The sequence below is a fragment of the Dreissena polymorpha genome, chromosome 8, assembly GCF_020536995.1.
Source record: "Dreissena polymorpha isolate Duluth1 chromosome 8, UMN_Dpol_1.0, whole genome shotgun sequence".
In the NCBI taxonomy this organism is placed as follows: domain Eukaryota; kingdom Metazoa; phylum Mollusca; class Bivalvia; order Myida; family Dreissenidae; genus Dreissena; species Dreissena polymorpha.
Window position 1 is genome coordinate 37,422,819 of NC_068362.1, and position 22,167 is coordinate 37,444,985.

A 22,167-nucleotide genomic window follows, 5' to 3' on the forward strand; every position below is an offset into this window, starting at 1 on the left:
ATTTTGACATGAACATTAATGAACATTAATGAACTTATTGATAAATAACCTTTTCAAGTCACAAGATATGAGGAGTGCATTGTTCACAAAGCATGTTACCTGCAAATTGGAAACTGCTGTTACAATAATCTGGATTTGCAAACTTAATCTGGATACTGTTTGTATTTGAGTCTTGGTCTAGGGAAATAGGGCTTAATGTTCATCAAGTGCCATCCTAGATTAGCCTGTGCTGACTAAGGGATGATACTTTTAACATAGGGTGGATTTGGGTTTTAAAGAGATTTCCTTTAAACCAAAACTTTCATGTCTTTCAGTCCAATAGTTCTATATAATGTAAATTAGCCAATCTAAAGTATCATCCCCGATAAGGCTGTGCAGTCTGCACTGGCTGATCAGCGATAACAATTTCCTTCTAGTGGATTTTTATTTAGAAAAGAGTTCCTTTAAACAAAACAGTCCATTCAATAGGAAAGTGCCTTCCCTGATCAGCCAGGGCAGACTGCACAGGCTAATCTGTGACGACACTTATTTTATGACTTTAATGTTAAATTGTCTTACATACCTACAAGCATGATATTAGACATTGTAGAAAGCAGAGTTAGAGCACACAAGTCCGATCTAATGCTGAAAAGACGACTTGTGTCGTCAGAAACAACTAATTTTTGCCAGCAACCATATGTATTGTATTAAGCCCTTTTGAACAACAAAATTGCAGCAAACATTCCAAGATGGCAACCAATAGAATAAAACATTATGATTAATATATTTAAAAAAATTGCAATTAAAAGCAAAGAGCATGTATTTATAACCTTATTTTTAGATAATGTACAATGTAAGAGAGGCTTATATTAATATTATAGTCAACTATAGTTATAGTTATATACCATTTTTAATTTACCAATTGAAGAAATTAAACACTTCTGTAGGTGCATTAACATTGTAAACTAAGCATGCATTAGATTTGCAAACTGATTAACTGGTAGATCACACAAAAAGCGTCACTTTTTAAGATTTATTATTAACCCTTAAAGCGCTGGAGCTGAATTTTAAAGGCCTTTGCAAACAGTTTGGATCCAGATGAGACGCCACAGAACGTGGCGTCTCATCAGGATCCAAACTGTTTGCTATTCTGATAGTATTCTTTGAAAAAAATCGAAGAAAATGCTAATTTTAGAAATTCAGCAGAAGACATTTTAGCAGAAGACAAATTTCCCAGCATGCAAAGGGTTAAGATTTATTATCAACTTTTATGCACCAACTTCTCACCATAAAAGCTTCTAACTGATCGGCTGTTTTGAGTTTATCACTCAAGAATATCTCCTAAAATCAGCAAGTAAAGTAACATAACTTGGATGGTGTTAAACCATGTTCCATATAAACTATATGATACACTGTCCATACAAGTGAATATTGCTTATTAATTATTTCAAGTGTGGCAAATCAATGCTGAATATTCACTTACCAAAACTTAAATAGATTATTATTATAAAAATACATTAAGTTATAACGTAACATGCTATAGATACATTTTGATAAGTTCCTAAATATTTCAACATTTTGATAATATCTGATCATCTGCAATTAAATTTTGACAAAAAATATTTTGGTTAAGTTTTTCAAAATAAAACTAATAAGATCATGTTAGAGTCTGCCTTCGCTCTGTGAAAAGGGTGTTTAAAGCCTCTGCGTTAAATGTGGTCCCAGATCAGCCCACACAGGCAAATCATGGACCACACTTTCCCCACTAACTGGATTTTTGTTAAGAAGCTACTTCATGTGAACAAAAAATATCAAAAAAGCGGAAAATGTCATCCCTGATTAGCCTGTGCAGATTGCACTGGCTAATGTGGGATGAGACTTTACGCACATGCATTAAACACCCTTTTAACAGAGCATGGTTCATATATATATACAAAATTAATTCAACATATTTTATGAAAAGCATTCTGATAACCATTTTCGCCATTCAGTGTTGTTTTAAAGTTTGAAGTAAACTCTTAATGCTTTAAAGGCTCCATTTGTCACTCTATTAAACATGGTAGCTGGTGCAACCATAACCAAATATATAGTTGACCAAACCAAAGTGCAGATTTCTTACTAAATTCTTCAAAGACCTATGACTCTTAAACGGGAAACATAAACATATATTAACCCTAAATAGCCCGTGGTATATCAATGATTAAACATGGTTTCCTGTTGTCAACTAATGACTGACTGTTAATGATCGCCCATCAATAAAACGAGTTGTTTAACATGGAGATACAAACAGTTTATCAATGCTGCATTCTGATAAATTATGTTAACCATATTTCAATCATAATGACACAACAAAAGACATATACATTTTAAATTGGTGTCTATTAATAATTGACAATTGAGGTCTATTAATGATAATAAAGAGTCTAACCATGAGGACACTAGCTAATCAAGGATGAGTTGCTGATAAAAAGTTGTTTATCAATGACAAATTTATAAACCATGATAACCTTTGTTTATCAATGATGACTGATTGATAAACCATGAGTACATGCTTTAAATAATGACAAATTGATAAACCCTAATTACCTGTGGTTGATTAATGTTAACCTATTAACGTCGAATGATGACATGCTCATAAACCATGGTTACCTGTTTTTCAATGACACCATTTTTAACAGTCCTTTATCGATGATGACATGCCAATAAACCAGAATTACCTGTTCTTTATCAACAATGACATACTGATAAAACATGATTTCCTGGTGCTTATCAATAATGGCATACACATAAAGCATGATAACCTGTTGTTTATCAATGATGACAACTGATAAACAATGATAACATGTACTTAATTAATGATGACATGCTGATTTACCATAATTACGTTTTTTAATCAATGATCTCATGCTTATAAAACACATTTACCTGTTGTTTACATGATGACTTGCTGATTTACTATGGTAAACCATAGTTTATCAGTGATGAAAAGCTGAAAACCAGGGTAACTTTTTGTTTCTCAATTAAAAAAGGTTATTATGGTTTATCAGTATGTAATCAATATTTCATGCTCATAAACTATGGTAACCTGATGTTTATCATTGATTACATACTGATAAACCATAATAACCTTTTTTTGTAATTAATTGTATGCTTATGAACCATTATTACCTGTTGTTTATCAATGATGACATGCTGATAGACCATGGTTACCTATTGTTTATCAACATTTACCTGTTGTTTATCAATGATGACATGCTGATAGACCATGGTTACCTATTGTTTATCAACATTTACCTGTTGTTTATCAATGATGACATGCTGATAGACCATGGTTACCTATTGTTTATCAACATTTACCTGTTGTTTATCAATGATGGCCTGTGTCTGCTCTAGCTGTTTGATGAGATCCTCATACTGTTCTCTCAACTTTGAGACCTCGGTGATCAACATGTCCCGATCACCCTCACAGCTACGGTACTTCTCAACCAGGGAATCTTCAAACAGAATGGTCAAAAATGGCGGATTCAGTTAACCCTTTACCACTTAAATAAGTATTTTGACGCATTTGTAGTCCAATAGAAGGTTAAATGTAATTAAATACCTTTCTAACTAAATTCAAGTTTTAAAAGCTTTATTTCCTACCTTTACAACTTAAACACGTATTTTGACGCATTTGTAGTCCCATAAAAAGTTAAATTTTATTAAATACCTTTCTTACAATATTTAAGTTTTAAAAGCTTCATTTCCAACCCTTAGTTACTGATGAGCAGCAAACAGCATATAACCTGAACAGACAGCGAGTTACTCACAGGCTGTTCTGGTTTGATGCCGGTTGCAAAAGCCATTTTCACTTTGTTTCTTATGGGGGGAAAGGGTTAAAATACAATATGCATCATATGTAAGTTTGCAAAGGAGATGTGCAGAAATACTGAATTGATTATTAGAGGAGAAAATTTGCATTTTTAATCATAATATATTCACAAGGAAGACATTTCTGTCAATAGTTTAGAAGATCATTAATTTTTACCCTCCAAACTGCTTTTCACACAAATTAGTTGATGGGTTATAAACCCATATGTGCCAGCAACCAATGATTTATCACGCTATGTAGGTGTGTATGAGATGTCTGGAAAGCCATAGTTACTGCTAATTTATTTTATGCTTTCCGGTCGTTTATATAGAAATATTATTGACTTTAAACTGATACCGGTAATTCACTGTTTCAAACAGTGAACATGATTGATAAATGTCAATGTTATACTGTGAAATGAATTTGTTTTTAAGTTTGAATAGCATTTTTCTGCATTTCATCGGTGTATGAACTGTCGGGAAAATTACGCCTAATGCATAAATTAGGTGTATTTTTCCCGACAGTTCATACACCGATGAAATGCAGAAAAATGCTATTCAATGCTTATAATTACAACACAAAATGATCTTAAAGCTTAAATTCTATTGTGGCAAGGGTCATAAAAGTCCTGTTTAATCTAGCGCATGAATCTATTTTCAGTTTCGGTTTCATCTCCAGCAAACAGGTATATCGTTGAAGTTCGCGTAACAAATATAATGTCATTTCACTATTGCAATAAAAAACAAGTCATTAAGTTTCGCGTGTAACAAAACGTCATTTTTGCAACTTGTTATGACCAGAAAGTAGCACCATGAATATTCATGTTTAAATTTGCATACGAAGTGGGTTTATTGGAAAATGAAAAACCGGTCATCAGGGGTGGCGAAATCAAATGTCCGAGTTGCCCGAGTCGTACATTTGCTTGTCTGGGTAACTGATTTTTTTCAATTAAGTTGTCCGTGGACAACAAGTTTTTTAAAAGTCGGGTCCAGGTATACAAAAAAATACATTGTATTAAAGCCGTAATTAAGTTTTACAAAACCGATTGTTGACATGCGATAACATTGTCAGTGCTATTTGCGGAGCAATCAAGCTAAAATACGGGCACTCTCCTGCGCAGTGATCTCCCTTATTCTATAAGAGACCAGGAGCATGCCACATTTTAAACATTCGGCCCGACTGTTAGACAGTGTACAGACTGGTTTCTTTATTTTTACAATCAGACGGAAATAAAAAGTATCAAAGTAAGATAATCAAAACACGGTCTACCTTGTTATTTAAGATGACTTTAATGGTAAAAATGGAACATTTAGTTTTTTTAAATCTTCAACAACGGAGCAGAAACCCGAAGCTTTGAGCAGTCCACCTCCCAAAAAAATTAAGAAAGATTATGATAAAAAATATGATCTAAGTAAACGCACCAGAACATTTCAAGAAACTTGGCTAACAGATTTTCAATGGTTACCAGTTGATGATAATCAAATTGCTACCAGTAGTGGAGCCTCAGTCTGATGAGGTTCACATATTGGACTAGTTTAATTTGTTAAGATTACGATGTACTTATGTTCAACACATGTTCTAATAACACTAGCTTTGCATGATTAAAAGTTTTAGAAAGTCTTTATATTGTTTATAATATACTGCTATAATGAATGTACTATTGAAATACAACTATAAACAAAACTAGCAAATCATACTTATTTTGGTATATTCCACATTGTTTTACATTAATCAATAAATGCATTTATAATTTATATAAACATTAACAGACAAGTGTAGTTCAGCAACGGACAAGTTAAATTTCCTAAATGGTTGTCCCTGGACAAGTATAGTTTTTTGAGATTTCGCCACCCCTGGTCATGTGAACAAATTATCCAATCAGAATGCAGCATTCATATAAATGTGACAGAAGTTGTAATTATTTTAGCACAAATACCAAATTAATCATTTTGAATCATATGATTAAAAGATAAAATTTGTTATATTTGGTAAAATATCTCAGAATTTTAAATTACTCATGAACATTATAGAAATATATTTTCACTCATGGCTGCACAACTTGTGAAAAATATTATTTTGTATGATCACTCATGAATTAAAATTGATATTCCACCAATCCAACCAATATGCTCTATTTTATTCAGATAAAGGAACATTTTGCGGACCAGGATTTTCAATCTGTTCTGGATTTTACAAGAAACTCTGCAATACAACAAAACCGGGTTTTCATCTTTTTATTCTTACTAAAAATAAAAATAATCCAGCAATACCAATCGAAGTAAATTTTATATGTAGCTACCTTCACACAAACTTTCAGCGCACTACAAACTCAAAATAATTGAGCCAAAAACAGTTCTTCTATTTAAAATAACATTGAGTTTGATGGCCCTAACTGTCATCTCAAGCAAGGTTTGCACATATGATACCAGCAAAACACAATTTAAAAAAAATACCCGATAAAACCTCAAGCTATTTTAAGTAACAGTGACTATGAACCAACATGTCTAGAATATAATTATAAGCTACATGCAGGCATAGTAAATGTTTTGACATAAACTTCTCTTTCTATTCTATGATTAACTTAGCTAAAAAATAAATAATTCTCTACAACTTCTTATACTTATTGCTTACAGATAATAAATGTATGTACGTTATATAAATAAATTAACAAAAGCTAACTAGAAATCTATAATTTAATTGAGTCAGAATTAGGGAAAAGTAGCCTTATGCATGTGCATGAAATATCATCCAAGATTCGACTGTGCAGTCTGCAGAAGCTAATTAAGGACCACACTGTTCCGCTTTTATGGATCTATTTATCTAAAAGAAGTCTCTTCTAAACAAATTCCAGTTTAGGCGGAATGTGTTGCCCCTGATAAGCCAACTGCACAGGCCATTCTGGGATGACACTTTACTTGCATGCATTTAGCCCAGTTTTCCCAAAATGAGGCTCAATTTGTTTAACATCCATCCCCAGTGCCCACCTTTGTCATCACACAACATCTTGTAGCTGCTCTCGGCAATCTGCTTGCGTTTGGTTTCCTCCTTCAGTAGCTCTCGCAGTGTCTCGTTGTCATTACGGATGTGAGCGTAGTCTGAACTCAGGGACTGCACCTGAAAAAACATGCCAACGTCTTAGGATGTCATTTATAAACAAAAAGCCGTTTAACACAGAAAGTGTTGTCCCTGATAAGCCTGTCCACACTGCACCAGTTAATCTGGTATGGCACTTTACACACATGCATTTAGCCCATGTCATTCCGGATATGAGTCCAAACTAAATGACTGCTTTTGAATAAACATTAAACATGCCAATAACTGTTTTATACCATTATTGCCATTTTCTGCAAGTCTGGAATCAAAGAATTAATAAACATGCACCTGCCACTCAAAATATCAGCATAGTCTGAGAAAACATGAAAAACTTTCATTCTAATGGAAACATGTCAATATTTTATCAGTGTTTCTTTTTTCTCACTATTTTGGGATTGGGGCCTGGTGACATAGGATTGGGAAAATTCACTGAGTTTTGTACTAAAATTGGGAAATTAGTGTTGTTGTTTTGCTAAAAATGCTTCAAAATTGAGAATAAGTGTTTTCAGTATTATATTTATTAACGCTGGATTGGAGAATTCAAAACCTGCTAATGGGAATTTTTAGTTTCCAGCTTGGAGAAATATACAATTTTTTCCAATGGTGAAAAGGGCCAGTTACCGGACCCAATTTTGAACAACCAAACACACTGATTTGTATCTGTTTTAATTTTTAAATGGTGGTTATCCAAAGTACATGTATTTAATCAAACACAACCATCAAAACTTTGTTATTCTTAAGTAAATTTTTATTCTAAATATGAGCTAGATCTAGAATCAATAAATTAACTTGTCAATATCTTTTTTTTCTTGCTTCTATTTCATGCTCAAAGAACCAGTCTGCAAAATTAACCCAATGCCTGATCGCCAATGCGATGAAACCTCAGCTCTGGCGATGGAAAAATTGAATATTATAGATCACCTGAATTGCGAGGAAAAAAAAATCCAAGAAAATAAACCAATAAATAATCAATTTACTCATTTCAGGTGTAAATTCTTACAGTGACACTGCTTGGTTACTTCACTTCGTTTTTTATCATTGGTGCATAAAAGACAGTTTTTCTTGCAGTTTGGGTCGATATCTTTAGGTATAAGAATAAATCCTTGAATACACCTAAAATCGGTGATAAAATTTCAAGTTGAGTGAAGCATAACCGTGCAGTACACAAGGACTTTTTTAACAAGAACACAGGTTTAATAAATAAAGTAATTCTGATGTATTTCATATTGCAATTATAAGCAGCATAAAAATCTGTCTTTTATGCACTAGGTGAAATTTTTAAAAAACATTGTTTTAAAAAGTTATTTTAAAAAAGCACCCCACAAAGTCACGTGTTTTATATGCATGCATTGCAAATAAGAATAAAGGTTGCAGTGGCATAATGGATATGGTGATATTTGATCTCCCCCATAGATACCAAGTACTTGTTCTAGTTGATCTCCCCCATAGATACCAAGTACTTGTTCTATGGATATGGTGATATCTGATCTCCCCCATAGATACCAAGTACTTGTTCTATGGATATGGTGATATCTGATCTCCCCCATAGATACCAAGTACTTGTTCTATGGATATGGTGATATCTGATCTCCCCCATAGATACCAAGTACTTGTTCTATGGATATGGTGATATCTGATCTCCCCATAGATACCAAGTACTTGTTCTATGGATATGGTGATATCTGATCTCCCCCATAGATACCAAGTACTTGTTCTATGGATATGGTGATATCTGATCTCCCCCATAGATGCCAAGTACTTGTTCTATGGATATGGTGATATCTGATCTCCCCCATAGATACCAAGTACTTGTTCTATGGATATGGTGATATCTGATCTCCCCCATAGATACCAAGTACTTGTTCTATGGATATGGTGATATCTGATCTCCCCCATAGAAACCAAGTACTTGTTCTAGTCCCAGGGAACGGACTCGTGAGCATTTCAAATAAGCCTAAGGCTGTCTATGCAATCAAGCTAAAATAAATAGGTTTGAACTAAATAAGAGTATTCTGTGGAATGAAAACAGCTTCTTTATGGGCATCAATCTTCAGAAAAAAAATGCTTAGCTAATTGCCACATAAGAAGACATTGTCACATGTTCTTAAAGGAACAAGCTTCTGTTAGTTTACATAAACTTGATGGAACAGTTTATGTGGCAAATCTTTGGTATCGGTTCACATTTCACATGGCATCTCTTAGTATCTAAGCTCATTACCAAAAACAAGAGGGCCAACAGAAATTTACTGTTCTGAGCAGGAATACCCAATACCATGTTTAAAAAAACAAAACATAATTATTTTCAAAGTCAGCCCAGATAGTGTCCACAAGCAATACAATGACGATGCACAACAGACTACAGACAAAAGGCAATCACATTATGCTCAGATGAGCTAACAACACATCATTGTCATACAAACTTGGCTCTATTCAAACTCTATACACCTAAAGGCTTAAATGCATTAAAGCAGAGCAGAAACTTAACCCTTTCCCACTCAGAAGCTAAGTGAAAATGGCTATGTGCAAACAGCATAAAACCAGAACAGCCTGTGAGTAACTTGCATTCTGTTCAGTATTTATACTGTTTGATGCTCATCAGTATCTAAGGGTTGGAGATAAAGCCTTTAAAACTTGAATATAGTAAGAAAGGTCTTTAATTAAATTTAGCTGTCTTAGGGACTACAAATGCGTTAAAATACATATCTAAGTTGTAAAGTTTTAAGCCAACAATTCCAAGAACAAACCCCAGTTCTTTCAGTCTCCACAAGACTCTCCATTTCTCTGACGCGCGTGAGCAGTGTATTGTGGGATTCCTCCAGGCTGGCACGCAGGCTCTGTTCCCGCGCCACTTCCTCCTTCAGCTCAGTGATGCGCTTCTGAAGCTTAGCCTGTGACATGTTCAAGCCCTCCGCTGTCATGGCCGCCTCCATCTACAGTATACAGGTCAAGCTGGTCACACTTTTTGAAAATATTGTTGGGCATTCTCTCAATATAAATATAAGGATGAGTCATAAGAGACCTCACCTATTTATCCAAGCTCTATAATGTCTTAAATGCTTTAATCTGATTCAAAAACTTTTGAGTCCGTTTCCTCGGTAGAAACAATGTCTCCATCTACAGAATACTGGTCAAGGTCATACATATTGAAAGCAATTTGGGGCATACTTACAATAAAAATGAGCTGTGCTTTGAGAAACTGGGGCCTCATGCAAATGCGTTTAGAGAATAGTCCCATATTAGCCTGTGCAGTCTGCAATGGCTAATCAGGGACAACACTTTCCACTCTAATGCTATTTTTCATTTAAGGGAAATCTATTCATAGCAAAAAAATCAATATAAGACAGGCAGTGTTGTCCCTGATTGGCCTGCGCAGACTACACAGGCTTATCTGAGACAGCACTTTAAGCACCTGCATTAAGCCTTGTTTTCCCAGACTGTTGCTGAAATATTGGGATAAATGCCACATAAAAGACTTGACCTTTTTAAAAAATAGTTGATAACCTCTAAAGCCTAAAGATAATTGAAACACTATTGAGTCTGTTTACTCTGAGTGAAAATGTTTAATTTATTTGGAGATCTCAAAAATGCTCTAAGATGGTATCGAACCAAGGACCTCATTAACTTTAGGCAGACATTATATGAACAAAAATTATACAAAATCAGGATGCAAAATGCTCAGAAATTTATGATAATTCAAGCCTTTTAATTTAATTTTTACCATAAAGTTATTTATAAAGCTAAATATGGAAATGCCCCAACTGCAATTAAAAAATCTCAACAGTTAGTTTATCGCTCAATTTTAGTATAAAATATGTAAGCCAAATAACAACTCACTAATTTTCCAATTTTAGCCAAAACAACGTGATTTTTCCCTATCAAAAGGGACTCCACTCCATTCCCAAAATGGTGAAAAAACACTGTGACCATACCCGTGTCTCCGTGGACTGTTCTAGCGCCCTCTGTAGTTCCCGTATCTCATCCCGACATTTCTCCTTTGCAGTCACCTCTGACCCCAGCTCTTCCTTCAAATACTCTACCTGCCGGGTAAGCTTGCCTGCAAACATTAGGATTTATCATAAAATATTAACCCTTTACCACTTAGATACATATTTTGAAGCATTTGTAGTCCCTTAGAAAGTTACATTTAATTTAAGACCTTTCTTACTAGATCAAAGTAAAGGCATCAAAATATTTCCAACCATGAGATACTGGTTAGCTGCAAACAGCATAAAACCTGAACACATTGCGAGTTACTGCGAGCCCTGACTTACCTATTTCCTATTGTAAATGAGAAATTCCTAGCACTCCGATAGTTTCGTCCCTGATTAGCCTGTGCAGACTGCAAAATCTAATCTGGGAAGACACTTTACGCACATGCATTAAGCCTTGTTCTCCCAGAATAAGGCTCATGGGAGCCCTGACGTACCTATTTCCTGTTCGTAAGCTTCCCGGGCATACTGGAACTTCTCCTTCATCTCTCTCACATCCTGCTTGGTGTTGAGCTTCTGGTCCCCCTGCAGGTTCACCAGGGTCAGCTTCAGGCTCTGCAGGGCACTCTCATTCTTACAGACCCGAGTCACAAGGCTCTCGTAGCTGCTCTTGAACTTCTCAAAGTTTTCCTGATCATAATTTATAAAAGCAAGAGATGTGTTTGTCAGAAACACAATGCCCCCTAATGTTCCGCTCTTTTTTTTTTTACCTTTGACCTTAAAATGACCTTGACCTTTCACCACTCAAAATGTGCAGCTCCATGAGATTCACATGCATGCCAAATATCAAGTTTCTATGTTCAATATTTCAAAAGTTATTGCTAAACTTTACTGATAGGTTAAAGTTTTGGGACAAAATGACGGAATGACAGACAAAAAGAAAGACAGACAGGCCAATAACAATATACCCCCGATCATTTGATCCGGGGGCAAAAAAATGATAAAAATCTGTATAAATTATTTCTTAAAGACTGTTGTATATAAATTTGATAAAACTTAGTCGCTCTCTGAGACAACAGGGATAAATGCATGCATGTAAAGTGCGTAATGTGTCCAACCAGATAGCAGATGCAAACCACACAAGCTAATCAGAGAAAACACTTTCCACTTTAATGGTATTGTCATTTAAAGGAAGGCCCTTCTTAGCCAAAATCCAGTTTAGTACAAAAGTGTTGTCCCTAACTAGCCTGTATGGACTTCACAGGCTAATCTTCAAAAACACTTTAAGCCAATGCATTCAGCCCCTGTTTCTTAGAGCACAATTTATATATTAAAAATGACAATAATTATTGATTGTATTATTACAAAAAGGCTATTGTATCAACTTTGATCAAATTTTCTTATTATGAAATATTTTGTTATATATCTACAGTCCACTCTCGTTATCTCGACATCAGATATCTCCATATTCTCGATATGTCGAAGTAAGCTTAATGTCCCAACTTTTTTCCTTCTTTATCTATATAAATAAACATCGCATATGTCGATTTGCGTTATGTCGAATAATTCGATATCTTGATATTAAACTTTGTCCCGAGTCCCGATTTTACATGTTTTTACTGTGGTTTATCTCGAAGTGCGAATAACTGTTCCAGTGTCAGCAAAAGGTGAGAAATTTTCCTTTGATACTTCACCGTTTCGCTTCGCCCGACTGCTCCCAATACTGTGCGGTAGGAAATTGATTAGTTAATTGCATCAATAATCACACGTGTGTAATGTCGTTAGCCATTAACACTTGAGTAAGGTCTGTCACTTTAACTGTCACTTTAACATCAATTAACTGCAATTAATACACAGCCTGCCGAAAGGCCGAAATACTAATTGTTTTTACAAACAATATTCCAAAATGCATTTAGTTATATTTTTTCTAATAATCGATTGAACTTTGCATTTCAAACTACAAAATGTACATATACAGTTCAGTATTCCGGAACGTGATTCACGCACGATCAGATGGAAGACCCTCGTCTTGATTGGACGTCAATTGCATCATAACTTAAAATAGCAACATTACCGGATGTTTTCTCGACAGTTTAGAAATATTATAACCGCATGCAATCATGTTATACTTAAAACGTCATTTTAGGCATTTAAATAGCAAAATTAATAGTGCCTCGTAAAAACGCCTATATATCAGGTAGAGTATTATTCCACACGGTGACAGCTTTAGTTAGACCTCTTAGCTGGTATTCAGATGTTAAAAACAAGGTAAATTTTTGTCTCATATTTCTTTGAAAACGCCTAATCGGATATCTCGAACTCTCGTTATCTCGATATTTTTTCTTGTTCCCGCCGACTTCGAGATAACGAGAGTGGACTGTATTTTCTGCCAAACGATAAATCTGTAAGACGTTAACGTCACTTCTTGTGTTTATGCTAATATGATAACATGTTTTCTTGTTATAAAGGCCATGGTAGAATTAAAGACATTTATTAAATAAAAGTAAGTTGTTTGTACAGTATATTTTATTCAAATACCTGATTATAATTAACATTCCTTGTCTGTCCCCGAAAAGGTGACACTGGCTGATACGGAGAATCGCGTCCATTTTGATGATACGGTGAGTTGCGCCCGTTTTCACCTGACCCAGGTCCTGGATTATCAAAGCCCATGCCCCCCAACTGATCTATCAGCTGTTTGGTGTCGTCTTCGGCCGCTCGAAGCCTTGACTCCAGGACTTCATAGCTCTGTTTGGAAGGTCCATTGTTGACTGATAGCGGTGGTATAACTGCACGTAGTGACATCTTGACTCTTAATTATATAATTAAGGTTTAACTCATTAATCCTTGATGTACTTTAATTAAGGTCTAAATTATTAATCCTTGGTGAACTTTCATTAAGGTCTAATCCATTAATCCTATGTACATGATGTATTGACCTAGCCGACTGAAATTGCATCATACTTGTACATTTCATGGATGGCACTTCTTTGATACCATTTGTTGCTTGTTTCAGTAATTCTCAAATATTCACCATTTATCTTATCAGCTCAATTAATAGACATATTGTTTTCACATGTATTATAAAACTGTTCATATCAACTAAATCAAGATGTACCATGTATAAACCAAAACCATTTCTAAAGTTCTTAAGTAAATGTCTTGAAAAATAAATAAATAAATAAAACAACAGTTTCACATCATACAGTTATATGATGAACATTTAATTGTGTTAAACATTCATTCCCTACACTTTTAATAAGTTCACCAAAGTATAAGGTAAGAATCTCCACTTCACTGTATCCAAACTTGCAGAGTAACCCAAATTCACTTCAAACTAATCCAATACTTTCCATAGTATGCGTGTATATTGCAGTAATAATGATAACGCTGGCAGTTTGCTTGAGGGTGTCATTCGTTTATTAAGCTACTGGCCCGTACCAAAGGAAGCCTTGCGCAAACAATCGCTGTCACACCTGGGCTTATAGCCGCGATTGTACTCAGCAATTATCCAGCAATCATCATAGGCCACTCCAGATTTCATACTCGCTATGTTTGCTTTCCTCAGACTTGCTATGATTTTGGAACAAAAAAATTCAAGATAGCTCCAATAAATTCACATTTCTACCCCACACTTTATTTGTTCTTCGCAGAATGCTCTTGACTGTCTGAAATGGAGAAAAAATAATCTTGAAAATTTATATGACTTCTGACTCTAGTTCAAGTAGGTTTTTTCTTCCTATGTTACATGGTGTTTTATAGCCAGTATTTGACAAACTAGTGTACTTGATTGAACAAATATTAGAGAATCTTACAGGGTTTAAAGGGGTAGTATTCTCTTAAGTTATTACAGTCATTTGTACTGGTGCTATGTCGGATAATGTTGCTAATCTGACAAATAAATTTAAAACACATTTTTCAGGAAAGCTTCAGAAAGAGTAACAATTTAATTAATACACTTCAGGGTTCCCAGCTTTTTGTATGAACAAAATTCCCTGATTTTCCCCTGATTTATCCCTGATGGAAAATAAAAATTTTCTTGTTTTAGACACCCTCAATAAATAGCAGTTGCAGACAATAACATGTATTATATTTATGCAATTTTAAAGCAATGGCCTCTCATCTCCCCTTACAGCCATCCTTTCCTCGCCTTTTCATGTATTTTCATTTAATGTTTGTTTTGCAACAATAATTGGAAGATATTGTTAAGAAATTCAACATTTTTAATCAGTAACAGGAACAACAGTACTAAGAGAATGTCGGGAAAGTCTGACCAAACAAAATTCCCTGATTTCAGGAACTTTTCCCAAGTTCCCTGACTTTTCCCTGACTGGAAGTTAAGTGAAAGTCTTTTTCCAGGTTTTCCCTGATTTCCAGATTGGCTGGGAACCCTGCACTTACAATACACTAGGGTTTTTTAGAGACCAAAATTTGGCCAAAATTACCTGCTTAAAAGTTATATATTTACCCCCAAAATTACTTTACTTTAAAATTCCACTCTCACTGCAAGCTTTATTTTTGATCAAAAAGACACAATTTTGACAAAATTAATCTTACACAGATTTGAAGTATGTTGGGTTATTTCCCAGCTATTTTGCGCAAACATGCATGCAAATGTCATGCTTGTCATTTATCATCAGAGTGTCAATTGACTTTAATGTGCCTAAATTCAGACTTTTAATACAAGAAAAAAATCATAAAAACCATAATAAATCCACTGATTTAAATGCAGTTTTTATTTGGGATAAATGTTCATTAGACGATATTTGGGCTAAGTTAAGTTCAACTAACAAATTGCTTAAACTCTTTCTATAAAACATATATCACCAAAACTGTACAAGCAATACTTTAACAAGTTAACACTTTTTGGCTCAGAAGCAAAGTGAGAATAGCTTTATGCAACCAGCACAAAACCAGAATAGCCTGTGTGAAACTTGTACTTTATGCAACCAGCACAAAACCAGAATAGCCTGTGTGAAACTTGTACTTTATGCAACCAGCACAAAACCAGAATAGCCTGTGTGAAACTTGTACTTTATGCAACCAGCACAAAACCAGAATAGCCTGTGTGAAACTTGTACTTTTTGCAACCAGCACAAAACCAGAATAGCCTGTGTGAAACTTGTACTTTATGCAACCAGCACAAAACCAGAATAGCCTGTGTGAAACTTGTACTTTATGCAACCAGCACAAAACCAGAATAGCCGGTGTGAAACTTGTACTTTATGCAACCAGCACAAAACCAGAATAGCCAGTGTGAAACTTGTACTTTATGCAACCAGCACAAAACCAGAATAGCCAGTGTGAAACTTGTACTTTATGCAACCAGCACAAAACCAGAATAGCCAGTGTGAAACTTGTACTTTATGCAACCAGCACAAAACCAGAATAGCCAGTGTGAAACTTGTATTTTATGCAACCAGCACAAAACCAGAATAGCCTGTGTGAAACTTGTACTTTATGCAACCAGCACAAAACCAGAATAGCCTGTGTAAAACTTGTACTTTATGCAACCAGCACAAAACCAGAATAGCCTGTGTGAAACTTGTACTTTATGCAACCAGCACAAAACCAGAATAGCCTGTGTGAAACTTGTACTTTATGCAACCAGCACAAAACCAGAATAGCCTGTGTAAAACTTGTACTTTATGCAACCAGCACAAAACCAGAATAGCCAGTGTGAAACTTGTACTTTATGCAACCAGCACAAAACCAGAATAGCCTGTGTGAAACTTGTACTTTATGCAACCAGCACAAAACCAGAATAGCCTGTGTGAAACTTGTACTTTATGCAACCAGCACAAAACCAGAATAGCCTGTGTGAAACTTGTACTTTATGCAACCAGCACAAAACCAGAATAGCCAGTGTGAAACTTGTACTTTATGCAACCAGCACAAAACCAGAATAGCCAGTATGAAACTTGTACTTTATGCAACCAGCACAAAACCAGAATAGCCTGTGTGAAACTTGTACTTTATGCAACCAGCACAAAACCAGAATAGCCTGTGTGAAACTTGTACTTTATGCAACCAGCACAAAACCAGAATAGCCTGTGTGAAACTTGTACTTTATGCAACCAGCACAAAACCAGAATAGCCAGTGTGAAACTTGTACTTTATGCAACCAGCACAAAACCAGAATAGCCTGTGTGAAACTTGTACTTTATGCAACCAGCACAAAACCAGAATAGCCTGTGTGAAACTTGAACTTTATGCAACCAGCACAAAACCAGAATAGCCTGTGTGAAACTTGTACTTTATGCAACCAGCACAAAACCAGAATAGCCAGTGTGAAACTTGTACTTTATGCAACCAGCACAAAACCAGAATAGCCTGTGTGAAACTTGTACTTTATGCAACCAGCACAAAACCAGAATAGCCTGTGTGAAACTTGTACTTTATGCAACCAGCACAAAACCAGAATAGCCTGTGTGAAACTTGTACTTTATGCAACCAGCACAAAACCAGAATAGCCTGTGTGAAACTTGTACTTTATGCAACCAGCACAAAACCAGAATAGCCAGTGTGAAACTTGTACTTTATGCAACCAGCACAAAACCAGAATAGCCAGTGTGAAACTTGTACTTTATGCAACCAGCACAAAACCAGAATAGCCTGTGTGAAACTTGTACTTTATGCAACCAGCACAAAACCAGAATAGCCTGTGTGAAACTTGTACTTTATGCAACCAGCACAAAACCAGAATAGCCTGTGTGAAACTTGTACTTTATGCAACCAGCACAAAACCAGAATAGCCTGTGTGAAACTTGTACTTTATGCAACCAGCACAAAACCAGAATAGCCTGTGTGAAACTTGTACTTTATGCAACCAGCACAAAACCAGAATAGCCTGTGTGAAACTTGTACTTTATGCAACCAGCACAAAACCAGAATAGCCTGTGTGAAACTTGTACTTTATGCAACCAGCACAAAACCAGAATAGCCTGCGTGAAACTTGTACTTTATGCAACCAGCACAAAACCAGAATAGCCTGTGTGAAACTTGTAGAATAGCTTTATGCAACCAGCACAAAACCAGAATGGCCTGTGTGAAACTTGTACTTTATGCAACCAGCACAAAACCAGAATAGCCTGTGTGAAACTTGTACTTTATGCAACCAGCACAAAACCAGAATAGCCTGTGTGAAACTTGTACTTTATGCAACCAGCACAAAACCAGAATAGCCAGTGTGAAACTTGTACTTTATGCAACCAGCACAAAACCAGAATAGCCAGTGTGAAACTTGTACTTTATGCAACCAGCACAAAACCAGAATAGCCAGTGTGAAACTTGTAGAATAGCTTTATGCAACCAGCACAAAACCAGAATAGCCTGTGTGAAACTTGTATTTTAATCAGGTTGTATGCTGTTTGCTGCTCCTCAGTATTTTAGGTAGGAAATGAAGCCTTCAAAACTTTAATCTTTAAAGAAAAGTCTTCAATTTAAATAGATTTTCTAAGGGACTACACACGTCAAATTGAGAATCTGAAGGGTGAAAGGATGTGATATCACAAAGACTGTATGATCTATACATATACCTTTAGAAGTTAACTTATCAGGCCTATTCATATTCAATGATAATGCACTATAAAAATCTCTATGATAGCCGGACTTCATTGATACATGATATCAATCCAAAGACATTTTATATTTAAACCCAGGGCAGTAAATAATACCCCGAGTCTGTGACAACCTACTGATCCCAATCAAAAGTACACAATCATGTAGAATGCCTGACTTATCTGATGTACATGTAGTTGACAGTCATCAATAAACACACAGTATAGTGACTATTGTTCTTCAGGAATTTTGAGTTTAACCCTTTACCACTTAGATACGTATTTTGATGCATTTGTAGTCCCTTACAAAGTTTAATTTAAATAAAAACCTTTCTTACTAGATTCAAGTTGTAAAGGCTTCATTTCCAACCCTTAGATACTTAGATAGCCATTTTCACTTTGCTTCTTATGGGGGAAAGGGGGAAATATTGTTCAAGTCAAACCTAGTTTCAAACTGACAGAGCATAAGGAGACATATTTACAATGGCTTTAATGTGAAATCCTGAAACCTGGTTTGCTCAGTTAAAAGATTAACAAGTAAAAAATCTTAAATGATAAAAAACTACACACATACATAACATATTGCCAGTGTTGTCTCACAATTTTGGGAATGGGGCCCTTTGGATTGGGAAAAATCATAATGTTTTGACTCAAATTGGGAAATGGGGGTTATGCTTTTCTTCAAAAACAAAACATTTACAATTGAGAATATTAAAAGCATGCGTACTAGTGTTCAAATTATAGCTCTACCTGAATGGCAAAATGAACTAAATAGTGCAATCTTTTTTTTAGTATTTTTGTTTAACCTTCAATTTGAAATTTAAAGCTGTCATTTGGGAAACATATATACTTGTTGAGATCGAGGCTAAATTTCAGAGCCTAAATTTGGCAAAAACAAGTAATGTGTTTGTCAGAAACACAATGCCCTCTATTGCGCCGCTTTGAAATAAAATTTCAATATATCATTTGACAGGTTTGGAAATTATCTCCCCTTTAAAGCTTATTACTTCCCTTGGATTGTATTTTTTTAGTTTTGACCTTGAAGGATGACCTTGACCTTTCACCACTAAAAATGTGCAGCTTCATGAGATACACACGCATACCAAATATAAAGTTGCTATCTTCAATATTGCAAAAGTTATGGGCAACGTTAAAGTTTTCACACGGACGGATAGACTGACTAACTGACTGACTGACTGACTGACGGACAGTTCAACTGCTATATGCCACCCTACCGGGGGCATAAAAAACAACACTAATGGCATAAGATAATTTATAGCAGTATAAATATAGCAACACACAAACTATGTTACATTCAGCGACTTTTAATTGCCCAATCGGGAAAAGTACTGATACCAGCACAATTGGGAAAATTTGGTGCAAAAAAAATTAAATTGGGAAAGTTTTCGTCATGAAGTCTTCAGATTGGGAAATAATTGGTGTTTTAATTTGATTTGTTGCAAATAAATGGTAAGTGTTGTCAAGTTGTCAATTTTATATGAACTTTGGATCAAGAAATAGAGCTGCATAGGGAAATTAACTGAATGTTGCAGTTTATTTTTATTTTATTTTTTAAACCTTCAATTGTGATTTTTTGGACAGCTATTGGGAAAGTGTCGTTTTCTGTTACTTTACAAAGAAGGAAAAAAATGGCTGGTTATATTGTTAACACAGTATGTCACTTCTATGTCAAGTACACAGTATGTCACTTCTATGTCAAGTACACAGTATGTCACTTCTATGTCAAGTACACAGTATGTCACTTCTCTGTCAAGTTTTAAGTTTTTTTTTACCCATGCACACTCTTGATAAGGGGCATTTTTTGTGGAAATACTCATAACAATTATTAAAGCCACACACCTTGAAATGAAAAACATGGCATAGTAAATTTAAGTATAAATAAGAAACATATTTTATCTATGCCAATTAGAATATATATATAACTAAAAAATAATCACATTTGTTGAAATGGACAATTTTACGTCTAGAAATCCTACTTTTGGTTTTAAAAGCGGTAACGTTTGAAAATAATAAATTACTTGCTAACTAGGCTATAGATTTAATTTTATCTATGCCAATTAGAATATATCTGGTGGTTACAAGGTAGAAATCCGTCTTTTTTGCGCTTTAAAACTTGATTAACATGTATTTCATTTCAAGGTGTGTGACTTTAAAATACATATTTCTTTTTTTCATAGTGGGTATCAATTGCATAAATCTAAACTTTCATTTCAACTGCACAATGGGTCATCAATCGACATCAACAGATCCACCTTACATGTATATTATGCTGTATATTTTCTAGCACAGCAGTCCATTTATTTACTAGAGGGGTCGTAATCACATGACAAAAAAGATGGCTACGTCAATGCCGAGACAGGTTTGTTTCTGCGTCGTAAACCCTTTATTACTTGTATCAATTGTTTAAATGTCGCTCACTTTCCAGCCACTTAACAGCAAGAAAGTGAATAGCAATTATTTTTTGTAAATATTTCCTCTATATCTCAACCTTGCTCGCTGCGAAATTTCTTAGTGGGACACAAAATTACAGCTCCCCCTAATAAAATGTGCATGAGTAAAGTCAAGATAAAGAGCAAATATTACTCTGAAATTAATGCTTAACCCTTTGCATGCTGGGAAATTTGTCGTCTGCTAAAATGTCGTCTGCAGAATTTCTAAAATTAGCATTTTCTTCGATTTGTTTCAAAGAATACTATCAGAATAGCAAACAGTTTGGATCCTGATGAGACGCCACGTTCTGTGGCGTCTCATCTGGATCCAAACTGTTTGCAAAGGCCTTTAAAATTCAGCTCCAGCGCTTTAAGGGTTAACACCAAAACAAGCCATCTTCTTTGTCAAGTGATTACCCAATCTGTTTACTGTAAATGGAAAAAAGTGTCCAGAGGGGTGACGGAAAAAAAGACTTGCAAAAAATTACAGGCCAGGATATTACTGGATGTCACAGAATGGATATATAGAGAATATTATGTTAGTGTGATTGTGTACTTAAATTTATCCCACGAGTGAAGAAAGATTTACATAGTGAGGCTTTAAGTACACAATCACACTTACATACTGTAGTATTCTATTTATCCTACAAAATAATAAAAACAAGACTATTGCCAAGCAATATATGGCTCCTACCGACTCCACCATTGTCAGATTTAAAAAAAAAAAAATGTTGCCATAGCAACTAGAATTTTTGACGTAGGAACAAAATGAAATGACGTGCATATGAAAAAATATGAAGAACTTTTAAAGTTATCGCATGATCCAGAAAAAGTGTGACAGACTGACAGACAGACACACAGAGCGCAAACCATATGTCCCCTCAAGTGAAACCGGTAGGGGACAAAAACATGTAACCTGTTTTTTCTGTTCATCATACCTCTACTACCAGATTTACCGGGAAAGAAAACGACATGTGTCGTTTGACGTGTGAATAATTTTTTGCTGTTTGTGTTGCATTTTGTGTTTAAAATATATCACATCTTGGTATCAAATTGTTTGTTTTGTTAAATATGATTCAATTTTACTAAAAATGAATAATTAATAGTTGATTCCGAGTAATAATTATGACCTTCCTCCACACGTACATGACAAGCTGTGGGATAAACATAGGTGTGGGATAAACATTATCTTTTTTGTATAGGTCCTATTATGTTCTATAAAATCATTTAGCTGTAGGATAAGTTTCATTTACATTAACCAATGTTAGTAAATTATTCACAATCTTAGACAATTTTGTATGATTTGT

At 35.0% G+C, this 22,167-nt stretch overlaps 1 protein-coding gene across 6 annotated transcripts in view; it reads right to left on the reverse strand.

The window, feature by feature from the left end:
* The window catches only part of LOC127841391 (coiled-coil domain-containing protein 150-like), a 58,036-nt gene that overhangs the window by 30,215 nt on the left and 5,654 nt on the right, over positions 1 to 22,167 (reverse strand). For 5 of the 6 annotated variants that reach the window (XM_052370204.1, XM_052370203.1, XM_052370205.1 and 2 more), the window contains exons 2-8: positions 13,390 to 14,519; positions 11,349 to 11,541; positions 10,852 to 10,976; positions 9,667 to 9,852; positions 6,814 to 6,943; positions 3,337 to 3,473; positions 1,267 to 1,320 (exon numbers count right to left, since the gene is read on the reverse strand). In XM_052370204.1, the coding sequence (XP_052226164.1) occupies positions 1,267 to 1,320; positions 3,337 to 3,473; positions 6,814 to 6,943; positions 9,667 to 9,852; positions 10,852 to 10,976; positions 11,349 to 11,541; positions 13,390 to 13,656 (1,092 nt within the window). In that variant the 5' untranslated portion in view covers positions 13,657 to 14,519. The remainder of the gene's footprint in view (positions 1 to 1,266; positions 1,321 to 3,336; positions 3,474 to 6,813; positions 6,944 to 9,666; positions 9,853 to 10,851; positions 10,977 to 11,348; positions 11,542 to 13,389; positions 14,520 to 22,167) is intronic. The other variant, XM_052370208.1, reaches the window with a different exon arrangement.